The following is a 23,238-nucleotide window of genomic DNA, read 5'->3' as shown; positions in this document are numbered from 1 at the left end:
AATGGAATGTTTGAAGATGGAGAACTTGATGCAAAATTGATAATTTAAACGGACGAAGCACATTTCTGGCTAAATGGTTATGTTAATAAACAAAATTATAGATTTTGGGGGTCGGAAAATCCCAACGTTTCCCTGGCTAAACCTTTACATCGACAAAAAGTAACAGCATGGGCTGCGATCTCGGTAAAAGGAATTTATCTGCAATTCTTCGAATCAACAGTCACTGGTGAAAGTTACAAGCAGCTTCTCGAAACACAATTCTTCCCTCATGCAAAAAAAGAGGCCTAGTCAGAGGATTTCATTTCATGCAGGATGGAGCGACACCACATCGAACCCAGGAGGTCTTCGAAACAATCCATAAAGTTTATGGCAATCGAGTCATCGGTCTGGGATACCCCAAATTTGCCCAGGGGGGGGGGCTAGAATGGCCACCGTACTCGCCGGATTTAAATCCATGTGACTTCTTTCTTTGGGGATACATTAAGGACCATTGTTATGCCGGAAATGCAGAAACAGTGTCAGATTTAGTAGTAGCTATTAAAAAGGTCGTCAGCAACATTAAAGACGACATGTTAGAAAAAGTTTTCACAAGTTTTCGTAAAAGAATTGATTTTTGTACAAATTCAGATGGTGCACACTTTGAAAATATTTATCATTAGCTTACTTGATTATTAGCATATTTTTCATTAATAAAATAAACTGATATACAAACATTTTGCTAAATTTTATTTATACCCATTAAAAACTGCAGACTTTCCTCTTTCCAACGCAATTTTTGTTTTTTCAATAACTGCATACGTTTAAAAATGACAGCTGATTAGTTTCAGCAACTTCCCATAGGACACCCTGTATAATGATACATGATATGTTAATTATAAAATTACCGTCATATCAAAACTGACGTGTACGTACGATCACCCAGGCTCCTTTTAAGAAACATGTTTACGTTATGAACGCGCAGACTATACTGAAGAACGCGAAGACGTGCTGCATGGAAAAATCAATTGCGCTTGCGCGAACTTTGGTCAATATACTTTCGGTACGGCGTCAAATCGATCGGTTAATCGCCCACTTTTCTCTCTCTCGCAATTGCGAGCAAATTATTTCTATAGCACCTTACATTACATCTTGATATTTTATATTTCTTTCGTCGATACATTAATGTTAATTAAACAATTTTATATTGGAAAATACGCTAGAAGAAAAATATTATGTAATATTCTTTATTCGAAGAAGGAGATAGGAAGAATCATTTTGATATTTTGCCAAATGCGTGTGGAAGTTCGAACAAGAGTGACTTGTATGGATACTCAATTTTTTTACATTCATCGAATTTCTCTGGTCGCAATTGGGTTATGGCCTTACCATCGAACAATGCTTGTTCAACTTCAGTCTTGTGTGTTTTCTTTTATTATGATTAGCTGTATTATATTTCAGGTATGTAAATATACAGGGTGTCCCAGACCTATCGTATAAGCCGTGAATGGTAGACTCCTGAGTTCATTTGAAGACAAAATTCCTAATATCAAAATGTCGAGGCTACTATATTTTTTTAACCAGAAAGATTTAAAGTTCACCAAGCAGCTTGTCCAAATTTCGTGCGTTTAGGAATATCGCATATCAAAAAGCCCCTTCCGCAACACTTCACTCAACACGATAGAAACATTAACACTCGATATTATTATTCACTTTACATCTTTATACACTGTTCCAAAGAGCAATGAATATCATGATGATAATAGTTTCTAAATTGTCATACGGACACACGATGCGCATCGAATGTTCAAAGCATTCGTGCCAAGCATGCAACGAATAAATGACATTTCTTATATGATGAAAGAAAATCAATACAATCGGTATGAAATATGGTTTTCCGCATAAATATCAATAAAGAAAAAAATAAAAAAAAAAGAAAATATTAACATATTTGGAAATACTTTTTATTAATTTATTTAAAGGAACAATTATCTTCTTTGATCAAAAATTTTCCATGCAGAAAACCATACTTCATACTCGTTTTCATTTCCCATTGAAAAAAGTGGGGTAGGCTGTGTCGGGACACGGCCGCAAGTTTTTAACGTGAATACGTCATGTTAATGAAAAGAGTTCAAAGAAAGATAGTAATTTCAATCAACTGTGTATATTTTCCTATATATTATAATCCAAAGTCGATACCTTGTATATTATAATAAGATAAAGTGAGATGCCCTATATATTATAATTATAATTAAAATGAGACTGTATATTAAAATTGAATGAAAGAAATTTCGTCACGCGTCCCGCGTCACGCGTCTCGCGTCTCGCTCAACTTTTCAAATTGGCATCCATCGAGTTATAAGACGTATTCACGTCAAAACTATAATAGCCTCGATATTTTGATATTAGGATTTTCGTCTCCAAATGAACTCAGGAATTTACTATTAACGGCTTATACAGTACTTCTGGGACACCCTGTATATTAATAGGCATACATTTTATATATAAAATATAGCTGTTCATATTTCATAATTATTATTCTTTTCCTACTTTTATTACATATATTATTATTTTATATTCTAAACATATTTTCAGTTTCATGCAAGATTTAAAATTATACGTTAACATTACACTGGGGAACATGAATTTTTTGTCGGGCCAATGGCAACTCATTCTGATAGGTTTTTTCCCGTAGAATCCAAATGTGGAAATGAAAATAGTGAATTGGCTCTAGTGTTTAAACAAAACGGGGTCAAATGTGCAAAAACCGTGGGTTTTTGGTTATTTTTGAACACCTGTAGAAAACAACGGGAGCTCCTAGAACTTTCTAATTGAGATTAAATGAAAGCCTAAACTTTGTCCTTTTAGGCTATAGATCGAAAAATGAGGTGCCTTTAACTTGAAGTAACAATTTTTTTTTACGAGCGCGCACCGATTCCGCCACATGCTTTTCTGGCCGCGTGCACTGTTCTCTCAGCTCTCCAATTATTTTATCACTAGCATCCCCTGTCTTCGGCTTCGTCTGTGTTTTTCTACAGTATATTCACCACAAATGTAGCAGAATACATCTGGATGATTAAGACAAAGTTTTCGTAATGAACTCATATTTATACAAACCTTAAATCGTAATTCCAATGTTTATACGATGTAAATAAATAAGAATGGTACCTCGCACTTGCAAACACACTTTATGAATCGTAACAAACTCACGAGATGCATCTGCTCATTCATCTGCTCATACATGTGGCGGATCGCATGTAGCGGAATCGGTGCGCGTTCGTAAAACAATTGTTACTCCAAGTTAAAGACACCTCATTTTTCAATCTATAGCCTAAAAGGGCAAGGTTTAGGTTTACATTTCATTCTAATTACAAAGTTCTAGGAGCTCCCGTAGTTTTTCTACAGGTGTTCAAAAATGACCAAAAACACGGTTTTTTGCACTTTTGATCCCGTTTATTTAAAAAACCAGAGCCAATTTAGTATTTTAAAGGCCAGATTCATGTTTAGCGCACCCAAATTAGTAAAGAATACTCATTCCGTTAAAAACAATCTAAAAACGATAAAATTTTGTTGACCAGTGTTATTATAAACAGAAAAATAGTTTGTCATACTTTTGTATTATTACTTATGATTGACATAATTAGTAATTTTTAATTTGTAATTAGTAATAATAGTACTGTAATCGTATGAAGAATAAACTTTTTAAGGAAAGATTAAATAATCGGCAAAAACCGCATCAACATCATAATTAGTCATCTTCCTCCTTTCTCTTAGTCTTTAGTAACTGTTTTTGTTGAAATCTGTTAGAATTTATTACGGCTATAAATATTTTTGTTTAAAAATATTAGTAATCGCAATAACAAAAAAAGTATTAAATTATCAATAACAAATTACATCAATGGACACATTAAGGTTTATTTAACGATATCCAAGCAACATTTGCATTTTATGCAAATCAAGTGAGAGTACAATGTTCTAATTAAAAACAAACATATTAATTGCAGCTTACAACATTTCTAACTACAGAATGGACTATTGACTTTATCATTGAAGTTCTTTCTACATCGCTTGTTGTTTTTTTGTGCGCGATTCAATATAATTTTATTTGGATTAACACACATGTTGTAAGTTGAGTTTTTACAGTATGCTTCTAAATGTACTTGTTATACAATAAATGAGGCTTTATACACTATAACTTTTTGTAAAGTTTATCAGAGAAATAGAGAGTTGTATGATATATTGTTTATACGATAGGTGAAACATATATTGGAAAACCTTCAGTATGTCTGTAGCGAGTTAAAAGACGAAAACGAAATTGCTATAATAAAAAGATATGGACACGTAGCAAAATGTATTTCAATTGGATTAACGTGTAAGAATATATCAAGTATTATTTATTATGCCTCAGCGCACACTTTTTAATATAAAATATTATACCAAAAGTATGTGAACATGAAAATAAATAAGAAAGAAGTGTAAGTAGTGTTCCCAGATAGCAGAGGGAGTTCAAAAAGAATTCATTTGTCATGTCACCAATTTTGAGTTCATTTTCAGATGCAAAAAGAACAGAAAAGATGTTATGGAGTGTAAAAGAATCCTTTTTGCATCTGAAAATGATCTCAGAATTGTTAACATACATAAGTGAATTCTCTTTGAACTCCATCTACTATCTGGATTAGCACCCTACCAAATTATTACAGAAAAAGAAAAATTTGAAAAATTAATGAGATAAGAGAATGATCAAAAAGAAACATATAGTTATACTGTATTTCTATACTATATCAAAGAGGATGGATTTATATGATCCCTGCTTATGTTTTTAAAACATAATCTTCAGTGTTGGCGATGTGCGGTTTGTTCATCTTAACTCTTAGTCCAATTCTGCCGCGGATTTTTGGCTTTTTTTTCCTCGTAAATGAATCCGAGTCATATCGCAATATATATATCAGGACTGAATATTTTGTCGAAGAAGAAAAATATTTTTATTTTATTTTGCTGCATCTGTACGCAGCCCAATACATAGCAATAGGTACATTAATAGGAGGAGGAATATTGGTGATAGGATACTCTACATATTTTTGTGGATTATTTAACGTTGCCCGGTAAGAGAGAGAAAGTAATATAACAACAGTAAAAGTAAAACAGAATGGAGCCTGGTGATTACATATAAAATCTTATTTATTCTCGAGAACAAATTTAAGAAGAAAAAATTTGTAATTTATTTGTAGTTACCGTATCGAACATGCAATGCGGATAAATAGTGACGAAGTAACTAATTGAAAGAACAAGAGGGAAATCGACAAGAAGATAAGTCATGCAGTGGACATTCATCGCACAGTTCTTGAGTATGTTCTATTCTATGCATTCAGGCATGCACGCATAGCAATTTTAGGATATATTACATATAAAATGAAACAGTTTTATATATTTTTCATAGGTTTATTGAAATCTTTCTATATAACTTCGAGGGAACATATCTTCTTATAATAGCGATTATTGTAATTTGTTTGAGTCTTAATCTGTTTGGAGTAAGAATTTTAGTAAAAAACTAAATCTTATAATTATTAAATTTTTTCTTCACCACTGCAACAAGACATTTAAATTGATAGGATTTGGAGCTGTAGAAAACTATACGTAGACGATCCAAAAGTAATGAGATTGGTTCTGCTAGAAAACTTAAAAGAATGCAAAGTAACTATATACCCACAACACTACACACTTGTATCTGAGAATATATTTTCTATCAACTTTGAAAATTCTATTCATCGATCACCGATTCACCGATCGGTTCAGTTAGTGACCATTAATGATCGATCGCGTAAATATTGTTTGCAATTTACCCCCGGAAAAGAATATGGAGAAACAAAGTGACCAACGTTATGCGATTCTATTTTAATGTTCTGTTAAAGAAATCGGCTTCGGATGCTTATGCGATGTTATAAGAAGTTTTTAAAGAACATTATTAATATCACTTGCAATATGTTTTCGTTGGTATGTCGCGTTTCTGGCCGGGAGTTCCGGTCGTGAGAGCACAGAATACGAGGGGTCAAAGGCGAGGATTAAATAGATTGCAAAACAATGAAGGCGCAGTGCAAACAGCTTTTCAAAGATAGCTTAGATTTCATCTTCCAAAAGTGAAAAACGCGCTGGGAAAAGTTCGATGCATTCAATGGAGTTCTAGTTTCTTAGAAAAGAAACATTGTAAATTTAGATTAAAAATATAGTTTTGTATTTTTTATAGCATTTGTCTCATTACTTTATGGACCGCCCTCGTAAGTAGAATGAGATAACAATAAGTGTGTATGTGTTGAATTTATCTTATTAGTAGAATCATTAAATATATAAGATATTTCATGTGAGAAACATGTTGCTAATTGACAAATAATTTAAAAGATCTATATACATATATATATGTATATATAAATTCTTTAATAATATCTATTATAAAAAAGTGTATGTGTAATATATTATTTTAGATCTTTCACGCCATTGGTTTTGTATTTAGGTTGGAAAAGTTTCTATTACACTGTGGGTTTACGCTTAGCACTTTAACATGTTCATTAGGAATCAACTGCATGGGTCAAGCGATTACAGATCACTACAATTACATATTTTTAACGGCGTAAGATTTAACGGCGTAATAAACTAAAGTCGTCAATATTAAATTTATACAAATATATTAACATACGCGTGAATAACAATCAACGTGATATTGCACATATAATATTTGCCAACATCGTCTATACAATATGTATTTCTATCCTACGTTTTTTACCATCAACATTTTTCATATTTTAAATTATCATTTTCAAATACTCATTTTATTATTTACCTATTATTTCGCAGATATAACGTCCGATGGTACATTGCACCCGTACGCGTGCAAAGATTAATATTGTTTCTTTTGCAAAAAGGTACTAAGTCTTATAGCATGAAATTCGGTGGTGTTTATACAATGTCTTTAGAAAGCTTTGCCTCGGTAAAACTATTACACATTATGCGTCAATATGTATATATAGTATACATGAGATATGTATGTACTAAAAACGAAAATGACGATTTCATTGCAGCTATCAACTACATCAATATCGTATTTTACTGTTATATATTCTATACAAAAGTGATATTACTATGAATCAGCTAATTATGTTAAAACCAACTAGTAAACTCGAAAGTAGGAACTTTCTTAAACGTTCCGTTCTTAAATAATTGGTGCTTGTAATTGTCAGAAAATGAATAAAGAGAATGAAACATCTCCATTATTTTTAATTCATTATTTCATTGCGCTTCATGCACATGAAGATAACTCCAAAAATTAAAACTGATTGAATTTATATCTTGTAGCCACCGATAATAAGTTTTCTTCTATTCACTTCTATTCTATTTACATATTTCTTCTATTCTATTCCATTATGTCCAAACATTTTCGGTTGGATGAGCATCAAGCGAATATGATTGCCATGGAGTTCCAACTCGCAATACGTACGCGGTATTTATGGCGAAATTTGTCTATTCATTAGAAGAATCGAACGATAACTTTAGCTTTTTCTAGAAACCATCTTAGAGAAAGGGTCCTCCTACTGGCTGCCATTGGAATTTCCCGTCTAACGGGTTCCAATTAAACGTTTCGTCGGACACTCTCTTATCAAACAGACTATATTATATTTGTCACACTTTTTTAGTGTCTTTAATAACAAATATATATTACAACATTTATATTATCAAAAACCGGAACGAATATATGTATGTTACAACTCAATAAATAGGTGCTTTCCAAAACATTTGAGGATTCATTTCAACATTCGTTTCAAACATAATAATATATAGATACAGTAATATATGACATGTTAATTATATAATTACCGTCATATCAAAACTGACGTGTACGTACGATCATCCAGGCTTCTTTTAAGAAACATGTTTACGCTATGAACGCGTAGACTATACTGAAGAACGCGAAGACGTGCTGCATGGAAAAATCAATTGCGCTTGCGCGAACTTCGGTCAATATAATTTCGTTACGGCGTCAAATCGATCGGTTAATCGCCCACTTTTCTCTCCCGCGAAAACTACGAGCAAATTATTTCTATAGCACCTTAAATTACATCTTAATATTTTATATTACTTTTGTCGGTGAATTTATGTTAAATTAAGGAATTTTGCCTTGGAAAATATGCTAGAAGAAAAATATTATATAATTCTTTATTTGAAGAAGGAAATAGATAAAACCGCATTATCACGATACATCGCTCCCAAATGCGTATGAAAGCTCCAATAAGAGTGACCTGTATCGATACTCAATTTCTGTACATTCATCGAATGTCTCTGGTCGCAATCGGGTTATGGCCTTACCATCGAACAATGCTTGTTCAACTTCAGTCTTGTGTGTTTTCTCTTACTACGATTAGTTTTATTATATTTCAGGTATGTTAATATATATATTGGGTCATTAAGTATGAAACTTTACAAATGTAAAAGCGCCATCTTTAACATTTGTTATCTCAAATTTGGCGCCAGACGTCAGTATCAGGTTAGGTTAGTGTGATAGATGTATGTTCGCTCTTCAAATGTCATATTTGTTTGTTCAAATATCTTCATTAGTTTTATTGGTGGATTCTTTTTTATAGAACTATGGAAAAGTCCAAAATTCGTGTAATTTATGAATATGAGTTCCGCCGTGGAACCACAGTGTCGGAGACAGCTCGTAATATCAACGCTGTATTTGGTGAAGGTTCAACTACTAAAGCAACGGTGGGCAATTGGTTCAAAAACTTCAGAGATGGAGATTTCAGCCTCGCTAATGAGCCACGTGGAAGACCAAAGACGAAGGTGGATAATGATCACTTGAGAGCCGTAGTAGAGTCCGATCCATCTCAAAGTACACGTGAATTGGCATCGATATTCAATGTTTCCATACCCACCATATTGGTTCATTTAGCTGCAATTGGTAAGATAAAGAAGTTGGACAAATGGGTCCCGCACGAATTGACCGATGCGCAGCAGGCGCAACGTCTAGAGGCTTCCCTTTCTTTGCTTTCCCGTCACAAAAATGGATCTTTTTTTAATCGAATTGAAAGAGTTTCCAATTCCAACTCCTGTAGCTTTGCCACGGTCAGTCGTGCAGTGTGCGGTCGAGCATTATCATGCAACAGCATTGGCATTGACCGATTGACCAATTTCGGTTGTTTAATAGCAAGTTGTTGCATCATTTCGTCCAGTTGCTTGCAATATACTTCAGCCGTTATCGATGTACCAGGTTTCATAAAGTTGTAGTAGATAACACCTGACCTGGACCACCAAACAGGCACCATAAGCTTCTTCTGTGTAATGTTGGGTTTCGCGTGATGTCTCGGTGGTTCATCAGCGTTCAACCACTGATGTGAGCGTTTACGATTGTCGTAGAGTATCCACTTTTCATCGCAGGTCACAATTCGATTAAAAAAAGATCCATTTTTGTGACGGGAAAGCAAAGAAAGGGAAGCCTCTAGACGTTGCGCCTGCTGCGCATCGGTCAATTCGTGCGGGACCCATTTGTCCAACTTCTTTATCTTACCAATTGCAGCTAAATGAACCAATATGGTGGGTATGGAAACATTGAATATCGATGCCAATTCACGTGTACTTTGAGATGGATCGGACTCTACTACGGCTCTCAAGTGATCATTATCCACCTTCGTCTTTGGTCTTCCACGTGGCTCATTAGCGAGGCTGAAATCTCCATCTCTGAAGTTTTTGAACCAATTGCCCACCGTTGCTTTAGTAGTTGAACCTTCACCAAATACAGCGTTAATATTACGAGCTGTCTCCGACACTGTGGTTCCACGGCGGAACTCATATTCATAAATCACACAAATTTTGGACTTTTCCATAGTTCTATAAAAAAGAATCCACCAATAAAACTAATGAAGATATTTGAACAAACAAATATGACATTTGAAGAGCGAACATACATCTATCACACTAACCTAACCTGATACTGACGTCTGGCGCCAAATTTAAGATAACAAATGTTAAAGATGGCGCTTTTACATTTGTAAAGTTTCATACTTAATGACCCAATATATATATATATTAATAGGCGTAGAGTTTTTCTATATATAATTATTTATTATCATTGTTTTCCTACTTTTATTACATACATTATCTATTATTTTATATGTTAAATATATTTTCAGTTTCATGCAAGATTTAAAATAAGACTAGTACAGAAAAATAGTTTGTCCTGTTTTTGTATTAACTTATGATTGACATAATTAGTAATTTGTAATTTGTAATTAATAGTAATAGTATTATAATAGTGTAAATTGTAAATAATCCACAATATGAAGAATACGTTTTTTTAAGGAAAGATTAAATAATCAACAAAAACAGCATGCTCAAGTGCATACTGAGCGTCATCTTTTTCCTTTCTCTTAACCTTTATTATCTGTTTCTGTTGAAATCTGTTAGAATTTATTACGACGTCATGAACACTTTTGCTTAAAAATATTAGTATTCGCAATAACCAACAAAAGAGTTAAATTATCAATAATAAATTACATTGATGGATACATTGAGGTTTATTTAAGATGCAACATTTGCATTTTGTGCTAATCAACTGAGAGTGCAGTTTTCGAATTTTTTAAATAAATATGTTAATTGCAGCTTACAACATTTCTAACTACAGAATGGACTATTGACTTTATCGTTGAAGTTCTTTCTGTATCGCTTTTTACTCTTTTATGCGCAATTCAATATAATTCTCTTTGGATTAACACGCATGTTGTAAGTTGAGTTTTTACAGTGTGCTTCTAACCATAAAAGTGTTACATAAATCAGGCTTCATACACTATAAATTTTTGTAAAATCTATTAGAAAAATAGAGAATTGTCTGATATATTGTTGGTACGATAGGTGAAGCGTCTAATGGAACACCTTCAGTACGTCTGTAGCGAGTTAAAGGACGAAAACGAAATTGCTATAATAAAAAGATATGGACACATTGCAAAATGGATTACAATTGGATTAACGTGTAAGAATATATCAATTATTATTTATTATGCCGTGGCGCACTCATTTCAATATACAATTATTATATACTAAAATTTACGAAGATGTAAATAAATAAAAAACTAGATAGTGTTAGTAGATAGTGTTAGAAAGCTATTAGAGTATTTACAGAAAAATGAAAAAGTTGGAAAAATAAAAAGATAATAAAATGGTTAAAAAGTTGAAACAAATATCTGTACTATGTTTCAATATATCAAAGAGGAGGTCTATATGATCGTTTCATTGTTTATGTTTTTTAAAACATCTTTAGTATCGGCGATGTGTGTTTTAATTATCTTCACTCTTTTGCCAATTCTGCCGCGGATCTTCCGCATCTTTTTCGTCGTAAATAAATCCGAGCCATTTCGCAATGTGTATATCACTGAATATTTTGTCGATGAAGAAAAATATTTTTATTTTATTTTGCTGCACATGTACGCAACCCAGTACATAGCAGGAGGTACATTACTAGCAGCAGGAATAGTGGTAATGGGATACCTTACATGTGTTTGTGGATTATTTAACATTGCCAGGTAAGAGAGAGAAAGTAATTTCACAATAGTAAATGTAAAACAAAATGGAACATTGTGATTATATGCATATAAAATATTCTTTATTTTCAAGGACAAATTTAGGGAAAAAATATTTGTAATTTATTTGTAGTTACCGTATCGAACAGGCAATGCTGTTAAATAGTGACGAAGTAACTAATCGGAAAAACAAGAGGGAGATCGACAAGAAACTAAGTCACGCAGTGGTCATGCATCGCACAGCTCTTGAGTATGTTCTATTCCATGCATGCAGACACTCACGCACGCACAGAATAAGTTTAAGATAGTTATATTACATGAAATGAAACATTTATATATTTTTCATAGGTTTACTGATTTCTTTCTATATAAATTCGAAGGAACATACCTTCTTATAATAGCGCTTATTGTAATTTGTTTGAGCCTTCATCTGTTTGGAGTAAGAATTTAAGCAAACAAACTGAAAAACTCTCACAATTATTAAATCTTTTTATTCTGTAGTGCAACAAAACATTGAAAGTGATATGATTTAGAGCTGCAGAAGAATGTACGGAGGCAATCCAAAAAGTAATGAGACGGGTCCTGCTAGAGAAATTAAAAGAATACAAAGTGGGAGCACTGCATACCTACATGTATCTGAACATCTCTTCTATTAACTTTGAAAATTCCGTTCCGATCGGTTCAGATAATAACCATTAATGATCGATCGCATAAACAATTATTGCATTCTTCAGACTCAACTGGTGAACAACGTTACTAGATCTTCTATTAAAGGAAGTTTTTTCTAGTTTAGTCTCGTTTAACGAAAACTCTAGTAACGTTGTCTAGCTGTTCAGAGGGCTGAATGCAGCAATTGTTTTGCAATTTGTCTCCAGAAGAGAATATGAAGAAAACTATTAACGAACGATATAAGATTCAATTTTGTGTTCGGTTAAAGAAATCGGCTTCGGATACTTGCGATGGTACAATAAGCTTAAGAACAATGTGTATCACTTGCAACATGTTTTCGTGAGCATATCGTGTTTCTGGCCGGTCGTGAAGGCACAGAAGACAAGGGGCGTCCAAGCACTTTGATTAACAATGTGATGAATACAGACAGAGCAATTATTGGAAAATACGCATATCCATCGATGTGTTAAAGTAAATGTTGTATCACTTCAGGAAAAAGCGTCCGAATAAAAAACTTGAAGAGATTCTACTGCGCCACCACAATGTGCGGTCGCACGTCGTGCAATCTGGGTGCTAATTTTTAAAGGATAAGAAAATTTATACAGTTTCTTACCCTCCGTACAGCTCGGAGGTTTGGGTGACTTCTAGTCTCAGAAATCAAGAAGTTCAGAGGATGAAAATGTGGCGAGAATAAAGAGATTGTAAAAGCAATAAAAGCGCAGTGCAAATAGCTTTTCAAAGCTGGCTTAAATTTCGTCTTCCAAAAGTGGAACGCAATGGAAAAAGTGTGTTGCATTCACTGGTCTATTTTGAAAAGGAACATATGAATTTAGATTAAAAATACAGTTTTGTATTTGTAGGGTTTGTCTCATTACTTTTTGGACCGTCCTCGTAAGTAGAATGATATAACAATAATTGTGTATATGTTGAATTCACATATTATTAGTAGAATCATTACAAATAATTAGTAAATATATATAGTACTTTGATTCGCCAGTGAAATATTAACTAAGTAGAAACGTCATTTTTCGATCGTAACTGACAAGCATTAGACGAGATGGTCAGTCATGGTAAGCAAATTGTTAGACTAGATGGTCAGGCTTTAATTAAATTAAGATATTTATCACTGTCGATTGTGAGAAATATCACCACTTACCCTGGTGGTCGAATTGGTACGACTCCTGCCCGGTATGTAGAAGGCTCCAGGTTCGAACCCTGGCTGGGGTGATAGTTTTTCACAATCGGATTTTAATTAGTTAATTATTCCGGATGAATCTATCAATAGGGGGGTTGCCTGACAATTAATAACTACGTTTTTAAGTCTGACGAATCCTGTTGGCGCGCAGTAAACTCGAATTTGAGAAAACGATTCTTCTTAATTAAAGACTGACCATCTCGTCTAATGCTTGCCAGTTACAATCGAAAAATGACATTTCTACTTAGTTAATAATTAGTAAAAATATAATATATTTCATATGTGAAACATTTTATGCATTTTGCTAATTAACAATTACTTTAAGAGATATGTGCGTGTGCGTGTGCGCGCGCGCGTGTGTGTGTGTGTATTATATATAAATTCTTTAATATCTATTACAAAAAGTGTATCTGTACTATAATGTTTCAGATCTTTTACAGCGTTAATTTTGTATTTAGGATGGAAAAGTTTGTATTGCACTGTAGTTATGCGCTTGGCCTTTTAGGATGTTCATTAGGAGGCAACTACATAAGTCAAGCAGTTTCAGATCACTATAATTACATATTTTCATCCGCGTAAGATATTTTGGTATATTTTTTGGTATATTTGATTAAAGTTGTCAATAGTAATTGTATACGAACATATGAACATGTTCGTGAATAACAATGAACGTGATATTGTAAATATAATATTTGTAAACATCGTCTGTAAAACATGTATTTTTATTTTAAGTTTTACCATCAATATTTTTTATATTTCACATTATCATTTTCAAAGATTCATTTTATTATTTTCCTATTACTCCGCAGATATAAAGTTCGATGGTACATTGCACCTGTACGCGTGCAAAGATTAATATTGTTTCTTTTGCAAAGAGGCACTAAGCCTTATAATGTCAAATTCGGTGGTCTATATACAACATCTTTGGAAAACTTTGCCACGGTAAAACTATTATATATTATTTTGAAATATTATTATTACTCGCCAGTTAATTTCATATTGAATATTAGTTTTTCTATCGATCTTACTGGCTAAACGTATGCTAGATGGTCAGCAATCCTCTATTATTCTATTATTCAAACGCGATCTATTGCACGCCGACGGGATTTGTCAGTCAAATGCAATAATCGTTTTTCCCTTTTCCACGAGAGAAAATTGTTGAAGTAAAGAGCGTTTCGTCCTAGGATCGTCCGCAGACTCATCAGTAGGGCTGTGCAGACGATTCCTTGCCCTAGACGCTGATACACAAGATGTTAGAAAATGCGGTAATTATGTACTTTAACGGACCCACCCTCCTGAGTGACCTTGAAGAGGTTTTAGCCGTCGCTCGTTGTTTATTAAAAAGTTATTAACAAAAGAAGTTTAATAATTTTGCACGAATTTTCAGCTGTCCACGCGAAGCAAGGACTTGAGTTTGATATATATTACAAAGGTCACCTTCCTGAATAACCCGCACTAGGTTTCATCCTTCGCTCGTTGTTTGTTAAAAAGTTATTAACAAAAATGTTTAATGAATAAAGCATAATTTTACGATACCATATACGTTTACGAAAGAGTATATTTGATGGAATTTTAGCTTTAAATCAGAAACAGGTTTGGGTTAGGTTATACTTTCCGAAACTGGAGCCCCGGACACATACGCTCGTTTTCAGTCCGCTTCGCGGGAGGGCGGGGGGAAGGGGCTTTGCCCCTCCCCCCGCCGGAATCCGTGGCGTGTACCAGGTGATCAAAATCTGCACGGTGAAATCTGTTACACTGGCCCCGGTGGGGGGAGGGGCTTTGCCCTTCCCCCCCGCCCTCCCGCGAAGCGGGCTGAAAACGAGCGTATGTGTCCGGGGCTCCAGTTTCGGAAAATATAACCTAACCAGGTTAGGTTAGGTTAGGTTAAGTTAAAGCAGAGAATACTTTGTATTTAACTGTTTGTGCTTTTGGTTAAAGTGAAGAATACTTTGTACTTATATTAAAGAAACTATTCTATATATTAACAATTCACTGCTTTAAATGACTTTCCTTTCTTCGTTCATATACATATTCGTCGTTTATATCTTTCAATATTCAATATTCTTTTAAAATAACTACTATATTTTCGAAATTTCTTTTGTTAATAACTTTTTCATAAACAACGATCCACGACTAAAACCTAGTGAAGGTTATTCAGGAAGGTAACCTTTGTAATATATGTCAGTATCATGTTCTTGCTTCACATGGACAGCTAAAAATTCGTGCGAAATCATTAAACTTTCTTTTTTTATAACTTTTTAACAAACAACGAGCGACGGCTAAAACCTCTTCAAGGTCACTCAGGAGGGTGACCTTGACAACATATGTCAAGGTTAAGGTCATCGGGGCTGGGTCCGTTAAAGTACATAATTACCGAAAATGCATGTATATATTACAACGGCCCCGTATAGAGTGCTTGCGAGAAACCCTAGGGCAAGGGATCGTCTGCACAGCCCTACTGATGAGTCTGCGGACGATCCTAGGACGAAACGCTCTTTACTTCAACCATTTTCTCTCGTGGAAAAGGGAAAAACGATTATTGCATTTGACTGACAAATCCCGTCGGCGTGCAATAGATCGCGTTTGAATAATAGAATAATAGAGGATTGCTGACCATCTAGCATACGTTTAGCCAGTAAGATCGATAGAAAAACTAATATTCAATATTATATATTATATCTCAAAACGTATATACATATAGTATCCATAAATTAATAATAATGTGTATGTGTATGTGTGCTAATAGGATCTTGCAGGAAAATAGCTTCTGACTAGACAAATACTCTCTGCCTGGTCAAATGGCTCGTGTTATTAAAACTTCGTTTATTAAGACTTTTCATAGTCAAATGCTATTTATATAAGCGTGCAGGAAAATGCTATTTGCTTGGAAAATGCTATTTGCTAGCATTAGGAAATAAAATGACACAGCATTTGACCAAGCAAATAGCATTTGTCTAGTCAAAAGCTATTTTCCTGCAAGATCCTATTAACCTACAACATGTATATATTGAAAACTAAAATGATGTTTTTATTATAGTTATCAACTGCATCAATATCGTATTTTACTGTTATTTATTCTATACAAAACTGATATTAATATCAGCTAATATTATGTTAAAACTAACTAGTAAATTAGTAAACTCAAAGTTGGGAACTTCCGTTCTTAAAAGTTTCGTTCTTAAATAACTGGTGCCTGAAATTGTCAGACAATGAATAAAGAGAATGAAACATCTTCATTATTTTTAAATTCACTACGTTGCACGTAACATCAAAATAAACCTAAAGATTAAAACTGGTGGGATTTATATTTAGTAGCCACCGATAAGAAGTTTTCTCCTATTCGCACTTATTTGCTAGTAATATTAATTGATACTATAATTAAACTTTTATAAAATTGCATATTACAAGAAACGGTCACAATGGTGTTACAAAGTAGATACCATGCACAAATATTATGGAATATATATATCGCTAATACATTATTTCCATCAATTGATAATATTATTCCTTTTGTTCACACTTGTTCAATATCTTACAAACTATAACGTCATTTTGGGTTTTTCAAGGCATATTATGTCATGGACAAACTAGACAGCACAAATCGCGAAGGGCTTAGTCATGGGACTGTATCACAATAATTATAACAATCACAATAATAACAACCACAATAATTTTATCTAGTTTGCATTCACAGAATTCACATCGATATCATTGAAAAAGTTATTAGGATATGAAGAGAAAATCGCCTTATAGGAAAACAGTGATTCACAAAATGTAACAAATAAATATTTTATATTTAAAAACATAGACTCTTATCAATGCTGGAAAAATGCCCGCTAGTTGCGTCAAAATGATCCAGGATCATCTTATAATATAAGGCCCCATGCTGCTAAAGTCACTGCAGAGACACTGACTTGGACTGAGAAGTCTTTTTTCACCCTCACCAGACATTACGCCTTCTGATCATCATCTTTTTTACTTGATGGTCTAAACTCTAAAAGAACAGCGCTTTCGAAACGCCGCTGAAATCGAAAACTGAATCAATAATTACTTTACCGGCGCTTCTTATCAGAATCCAACTTTTGCCTGAGAGATGATAGAAGGTCATAGATTTCAACGGCAATTATTTCGATTTAAAAAAATGACTTAACTATTTTATTTTAATAAACGAATTTGACAAAAAATCCAGATTACTTAGTCTCTGTACTTATATCTACTTATGTAATATTTCAAATTTTATTTTATGTTACATATAAAATTCATATAAATTAAAGGTATTTCAACTGTTCGTTTGTTAATAATGAAAAGTCTAAGAATTATCTTAAGTTCGTAACTGGTCGTGTGGTCACGGTGTCGTGTTCATATAGGCGAAGCGAGTGGTCTACCTCGCTTTTATTCACGGTAACCGTTGCATTTATCCAAGGAACATCCTGCCGGGACAAAGAGTACGGATTCCGCTTCGATTTATGGCGTAAAAATGTTCGACCGATTTAGCTGCCCTTTCTCTTTAGTCGATGGCGGCTACCGCCGCGAGACCTCGGTCCGACTGGAAAATTGCAATAATAACGGTGATTTCGCGTCCATTTGTCCGCAATGAGTGCACGGTGCGCGGAGTGCGGCGGTCGTGTTCACGGTTAGTAAATACCCGGCTGGTGTATATAATTTTCCTCGTGCCACTGGAAGTGCCCGGTTACCTTCTTTCCTTCCTCTTTTCTTTTTCATTTTCTCCGCAAACTTTCCAGAACCGATATGAGGAGCCACAGCATCGCGGAGAAATACCAACACTTCGATAGGTAATGAGCAGACGCGCCGAGGAATTCCGGTGTAAGAAAACCGAAGGCATATGATTTGTGTCGGTGAACACGTTCGCCTCATACCTTTTTTTCTTCCCACAAATCTCCTGAATCACGCATGCGAAAAGTGATTAACTTGCCGTGTCGAAGCAACACTTATAACAAAATTGAACTAATGCAACAGTATCATGCGATAGTTCCATCAGTGCTTTCTAATTACTTTCCTGTATCCTCCACTGTTTAAACGATGTACCGATTATCCGACATATTTAACGTATGCAATGAGCGGGCGAATAATGCAAATTATTGATTGAACCTACGCTGATTTCCGATACTCTGTGTTTCTTCAGTCTTACAACTCTTACAGTGAAATTTTATCAGTCGTACTGTCCCCTTTTTACAACTTTTTATGGAGAGGACTCATATTCAATCATGTTTCAAACAGACAGCTGCGTTCATCCAACACGACGGAAAAGTCCCGCTGCGATAAATCGCGCCTGAATCTCCGCAGGCTTGCAATTAGATGACGCGATAGGGAACGTTTTGTAGTATCGGATACATTGCATCCGATACTTGTAAGCGACAATGGGAGTGGGAAATGCCGCTCGTAGATCTTGCTTTTGTCTCGATCGGCGAGGTGCGATATACCCGGCGTTATACGCACACCTACGTGGTGCACACGAGTTGGACAAGTCGCGTCGTGAGCGAGCGATAACGCGGATCCCTACGTGGTGCATGCCGGCTACGAGCAGCTTCGCTGCTTTCTCGAGCGGATTGGAGCCCATTCGGCCTGGCCGGTATTCGTTGAATTCCAATTCCGATTTGTATTCCAGCCACGTTCGTGCGCTCTCTCATCTGGAGAATATCCAGGTTGAGCAGATTGTTTCCGAAGCCTCGCGCGCCTTGCTGCGCGCGATTGGCCACGTTGTTGTATAAAGTGGACGTACCACGTTACAATATACGAACGTCGTTATTCCTGGTAGGTACCCGGCCCTTTTCGCGTCTTCGTTAGGAAAGGAACTCGTGTACTCGCGCCGGAAGAAAGGCGTGTACTAAACGGGAAGCTGCTGAGGGAGAGATCGTATCGAGCAATCTACGTTCGCCTGTCTTCTTGTATCTTGTGTCGTCGTCGTTGTTTGTTTCGTGATTCCCTGCGTGCGGTTCAATTGTTCCTGGATTACAGAGAGTATGATTTGTTAATGTCGTCGTGGGGGAAAGTTCCCGATGATCGTTCCGGGTGGCACGCATAGTGGGATTGCGGGACAGTTCAATCTTTTCTTTTTGCATATTTTGGGAGTCATTTTTGTTTTTACGAATGATGGCAAAATGTTTAGCATTTTCTCCTTTTGCCGCTTGCAACAAATATTGGTATTTTTCATGTTTCTATCAAATGTGTGTGTGAAATGTATTATTTTTTTAGTATCATTCTTATACGTAAAAAATCGGAAGAACTAGTATTCTAAATGTGATATGGACATTTGCTTCATTTCAGAATTCTTTCTCTTCTAATTTTTGACATTTAAAGTCAGAACACCCTGTATAACATAATCTTCTATAAATTTTCCATAACTACAAATACTACAATATATTTGTACGTGCACGTATCCACGTTTTGTGCCTCTAAAATGCACCGATAGTTCTCTGAAACAGAATATCTAGTACTTGTTTCGCGAGATTGGTACTGTATTGCGATCGCGGATGCTCGAAAAAGAGCGTTATTTCTGGTAACGCTAACTCCGGGTAACTGACGGGTATCGCGGACAAATCTGCGGAATCGCGATCGAAGGCCATCGTCAGGCTCGTAAATCGCGCTCTTCTTCGCCAAGGGTAAGTCTATAGAATCGCGGACGAATCGCTCCAATCCAGGGGCGAATACGGGCGCCTCGCACGCACGCACGCATATGCGTGTCCGCCTGCACGAATTACGAGCCATACGTAGCGCGTGCGTACGCACACTTGCGTGCATCTTGTGCGTATCCTCCAGATTATATGCATGCGTTTACGAGCTCTGCTACACGCGCGCGATTGCCCGGAGCGCTGGAGATTCTATCGTCTCTCGCACATGCGAATCGTATGGGTCTCTGCGGCGAGGCTGCAAATTGAACATCTGCCGTCTCGTCTGCGCAAATGAGCGTATGCGTGCCGTAAAATTGCAATTTTTATCACGCCGCGCCGTCCGTAGCGTCTGCGAAACGTGGTCATTAAAATCGCTATCCGACTCGGTGTCCTTTTTATGATATCGCCGATGAAAACGTATCATAAAGGCTATTATATTCTTAACGCGCTGTTTAAGGTATTGCTTTATTCGCTCGATTCTCCTCATCGTGCAGTGCTTTGTGCGAGAAATTGTTATCATGCCGTGCGTCTAGTCGCGAAGATTTCCTCCGGAGAATCGCGTCTTCGTGCACATTTTGAGGGTGTTGGATTTGAGTTTTGAGGATAATAGCTCCTTTATGATAGACATTAATTCTTGTAAATTACGCGATTACACGGAGAACTGCACGCGAATTGTTTGTAACAGAAATACCGTCATTTAATGTTTTAATATTTGCGACTACGATATTGATTATCTTGGAACCGAGAATGCGGAACGTATCTTCCGATCAAACTATCGGAAGGCGCACGGTATAAAGGAAACACGTACTTCGTACGTAGGATAAGGGTTAAACGCGAGGTCACGTCTGGTCGACCTCTTGCTCCGCGCAAAATCTTCCGTGGAATTAATTGCATAAGTGAAGAGTCAATTCAGATTTTCCTGCTGTCAAAGAACATTTACAGACTAAGAATAAACTTCACTATTCACGATGTTCCGCATCTACATATCGGGTTTGAAAACTTCAAAGCCGAACTACGGGCGATCGCAGCATGTGAATAGTGTAACTAATTTTAGCTTATTTATGCTGTGTGTTTTTTACAATTCAATTATTTAGATTTATAGGAAGTCAAAGAAAGTGCAAGAGTCATTCATCTAATTCAGGGAACTCTCATTGTAAAATTATGACTTTAGATGACGTATGAATATCTTCCACGTATATTTTCTTTTTACTTTCTTAGTGAATAATCGATAAGTTATTGCGGGATTTCTCGTCTGATTAATAATATGGAATTAAGGATGTAAGCTGATGGAAACGTATATACGCGGTGCAATAGAATATATTATCGCATTCATAGATTATATGATCTGCGAAGAACGCCAGTGAAAAATTATAATAGCGGAAAATAACACCGGTGAATCCAACGGAGATGATAGTGCCGGTTCGTCGTATTATACGCGGTTACACAGGAAATATTATCACGCCGACAGCTAGGTATAATTTAACTAGCTCGCACGTTAGCGCGATTTATGTCACAAGTAATTGATACAACACCACCAACATGGACGGTTTGTAATGCGCCGCTGATACGTAACAAATTCACGCAAATTATTACGCGGAGGAATGAGATTAGCGGTACCGCCGACCCGTCACGTGGGATCGTTTTACGGTTTGGCCAAGCGGCGAATTACTTTATGCAGAGTAAACTTACGAGTCTTATTCGCAGGCAATTTAACAAAACCACACGAGAATAACCGCGGAATCACATACGGCTGGGATTTTACTGTTACCCTCAACGCACAATTAACACGCGTGAGATTAGAAGATCATACGCCCGAGCAGAAATTTTAGAAGGGTTCTAATAGGGACCTAATAAACATGCCCTAACACCTGATTAGGGTCTCATCAGGTAGTCCTTGTTGGGCCCCGACCATAAATGTAACGTCGAGAATTAAAATTGCCTGATCAGGTTTTTCTTATTAGGACCTTATGACTGCCCCTTGCTGTGCCTTACATTTTCTAATAGGGTACTGGTAAGGGCATCAGTAGTGCGATTCTCGTTATTGATAGTTTTCAGTATCGTTAACTATAGAGTCTTTAGAACATATACTATTAGTATATGTTCTAAGTAAGAGTCCAAAAGAAGAGAAGAATAAAGTACCGGATCGGTTTTCCAGATGGTTATTTGTAAGGTGCTAACCAAATGTTACTTGTGAGAACGTCACGCCTGACCTGGCCATCTATCGGTCACTTGGTGAATCAGAGGCGGGAAACACACTGTGTTGATTTTTGTCTCTTATTGTTCCATAATCGAGTACATTGAAATGTATATGATATAAAAATAATTAATACTCGCAAATTAAGTAGAAATTACTATTCTTTCTACATTAAGTATATAATTTCGAATCAATTTATTAAAATACATTTTTCGTTTCTGTGGAAACGTAAAAAATACATCATTGAATTTTATGTGTGATGACCTTTATTTTGCAAGTACGATAAAACAGTTCTTACTCTTTAATCAATTTATTTTGGTGTTTAATATAATTATAAAATAATAATATAAAATAAAAATGGTTTTTGTTGATTGGCTGAAAAGATATCTTTAATATGTCTTTCTGCTATGTCGGTAAAGACATCATAAAAAAGATGACGAAAAGATATCTTTTTTACGTTGTCTTTTTCGGTAAGATGAAAAGATATATGTCTTCCAGACATCTTTTCGCTTTGCCAAAAAGATAACTTATAAAAGACGTCTTTCCGCTAACTTTTAGTATTATGTGCTGTCTGGGTAGCGACAACCTGTGAGTGTAGTGAGCGCTTTTCTCCAAGATCGTGTCTTTTCTGTCGCTAGTTATCGATACCGAAAATCGATAACGAGTCGCACTACAGAGTAGTATACAAAATGATAATTTTCAAGATCTTACAGTTCCAAATAAAATGATCAGGCTAACATTTATCAAATCCTATAAGAGGGAAATGATAGGGATAAGGAAATCAGGCCCGTGTAAGAAATACCCTTATAGGGCAATGATAGGGATAAGGAAATCAGGCCCGTGTAAGATATACCTGAAAAATGTTTTAAAACGTAACTTCTATTGCGCACCGGATCAGGCAAATGTCGGGAATGTCTTATTAGGACATACCTTACTGCTTCCTGATCAGGCCCTAACCATACATGGGGCATACCTGATTTCATTTCTGCTCGGGCGTTTCGATCAGCTACCAGTTGG

General features: G+C 35.6%; 2 protein-coding genes across 6 annotated transcripts; both read left to right on the top strand.

Annotated features, from left to right (window-relative positions):
* Window positions 1-1,153: 1,153 nt before the first annotated feature.
* On the top strand, window positions 1,154-7,233 carry LOC105280139. 4 transcript variants are annotated; one of them, XR_002193340.2, is made up of 7 exons: window positions 1,154-1,437; window positions 3,981-4,100; window positions 4,231-4,348; window positions 4,814-5,078; window positions 5,205-5,321; window positions 5,414-5,504; window positions 6,453-7,233. XR_002193340.2 is itself a non-coding variant. In XM_011340403.3 (6 exons), exons 1-5 carry the CDS (start codon window positions 1,162-1,164, stop codon window positions 5,254-5,256), a joined length of 831 nt encoding a protein of 276 aa, XP_011338705.3. In that variant the 5' UTR covers window positions 1,154-1,161; the 3' UTR covers window positions 5,257-5,321; window positions 5,414-7,233. The 4 variants fall into 4 exon arrangements, 1 of the variants encoding a protein (XP_011338705.3); XR_003407502.1 differs by having other exon boundaries at window positions 5,414-6,598; window positions 6,823-7,233; XR_003407503.1 differs by having other exon boundaries at window positions 5,414-6,955; window positions 7,047-7,233.
* An 886-nt stretch (window positions 7,234-8,119) lies between these two features.
* On the top strand, window positions 8,120-17,199 carry LOC105280140. 2 transcript variants are annotated; one of them, XM_020031892.2, is made up of 9 exons: window positions 8,120-8,400; window positions 10,621-10,740; window positions 10,870-10,987; window positions 11,276-11,537; window positions 11,668-11,784; window positions 11,883-11,973; window positions 13,828-13,973; window positions 14,208-14,340; window positions 16,436-17,199. In XM_020031892.2, exons 1-9 carry the CDS (start codon window positions 8,233-8,235, stop codon window positions 16,487-16,489), a joined length of 1,209 nt encoding a protein of 402 aa, XP_019887451.2. In that variant the 5' UTR covers window positions 8,120-8,232; the 3' UTR covers window positions 16,490-17,199. The 2 variants fall into 2 exon arrangements, with proteins under 2 accessions (XP_019887451.2, XP_019887452.2); XM_020031893.2 differs by lacking the exons at window positions 14,208-14,340; window positions 16,436-17,199 and having other exon boundaries at window positions 13,857-13,967.
* The last annotated feature ends 6,039 nt before the right edge of the window (window positions 17,200-23,238 follow it).

Source organism: Ooceraea biroi, chromosome 2 (assembly GCF_003672135.1).
Source record: "Ooceraea biroi isolate clonal line C1 chromosome 2, Obir_v5.4, whole genome shotgun sequence".
Classification (NCBI taxonomy): Eukaryota; Metazoa; Arthropoda; class Insecta; order Hymenoptera; family Formicidae; genus Ooceraea; species Ooceraea biroi.
The sequence above is the reverse complement of the archived record's forward strand: the minus strand, read 5'-3'. Positions and strand labels throughout refer to the sequence as shown.

Bases quoted from the DNA above. Each gene is read 5' to 3' on its own strand.
- LOC105280140 (XM_020031892.2), top strand. From the start codon at position 8,233: ATGCGTATGAAAGCTCCAATAAGAGTGACCTGTATCGATACTCAATTT. The intron at 11,538-11,667 runs GTAAGAGAGAGA...ATTTATTTGTAG, and splicing joins GGATTATTTAACATTGCCAG to TTACCGTATCGAACAGGCAA. The intron at 13,974-14,207 runs GTAAGATATTTT...ATTACTCCGCAG, and splicing joins AATTACATATTTTCATCCGC to ATATAAAGTTCGATGGTACA.
- LOC105280139 (XM_011340403.3), top strand. From the start codon at position 1,162: ATGTTAATTAAACAATTTTATATTGGAAAATACGCTAGAAGAAAAATA. The intron at 1,438-3,980 runs GTATGTAAATAT...TATTAATTGCAG, and splicing joins TTAGCTGTATTATATTTCAG to CTTACAACATTTCTAACTAC. The intron at 4,349-4,813 runs GTAAGAATATAT...CATAATCTTCAG, and splicing joins TATTTCAATTGGATTAACGT to TGTTGGCGATGTGCGGTTTG.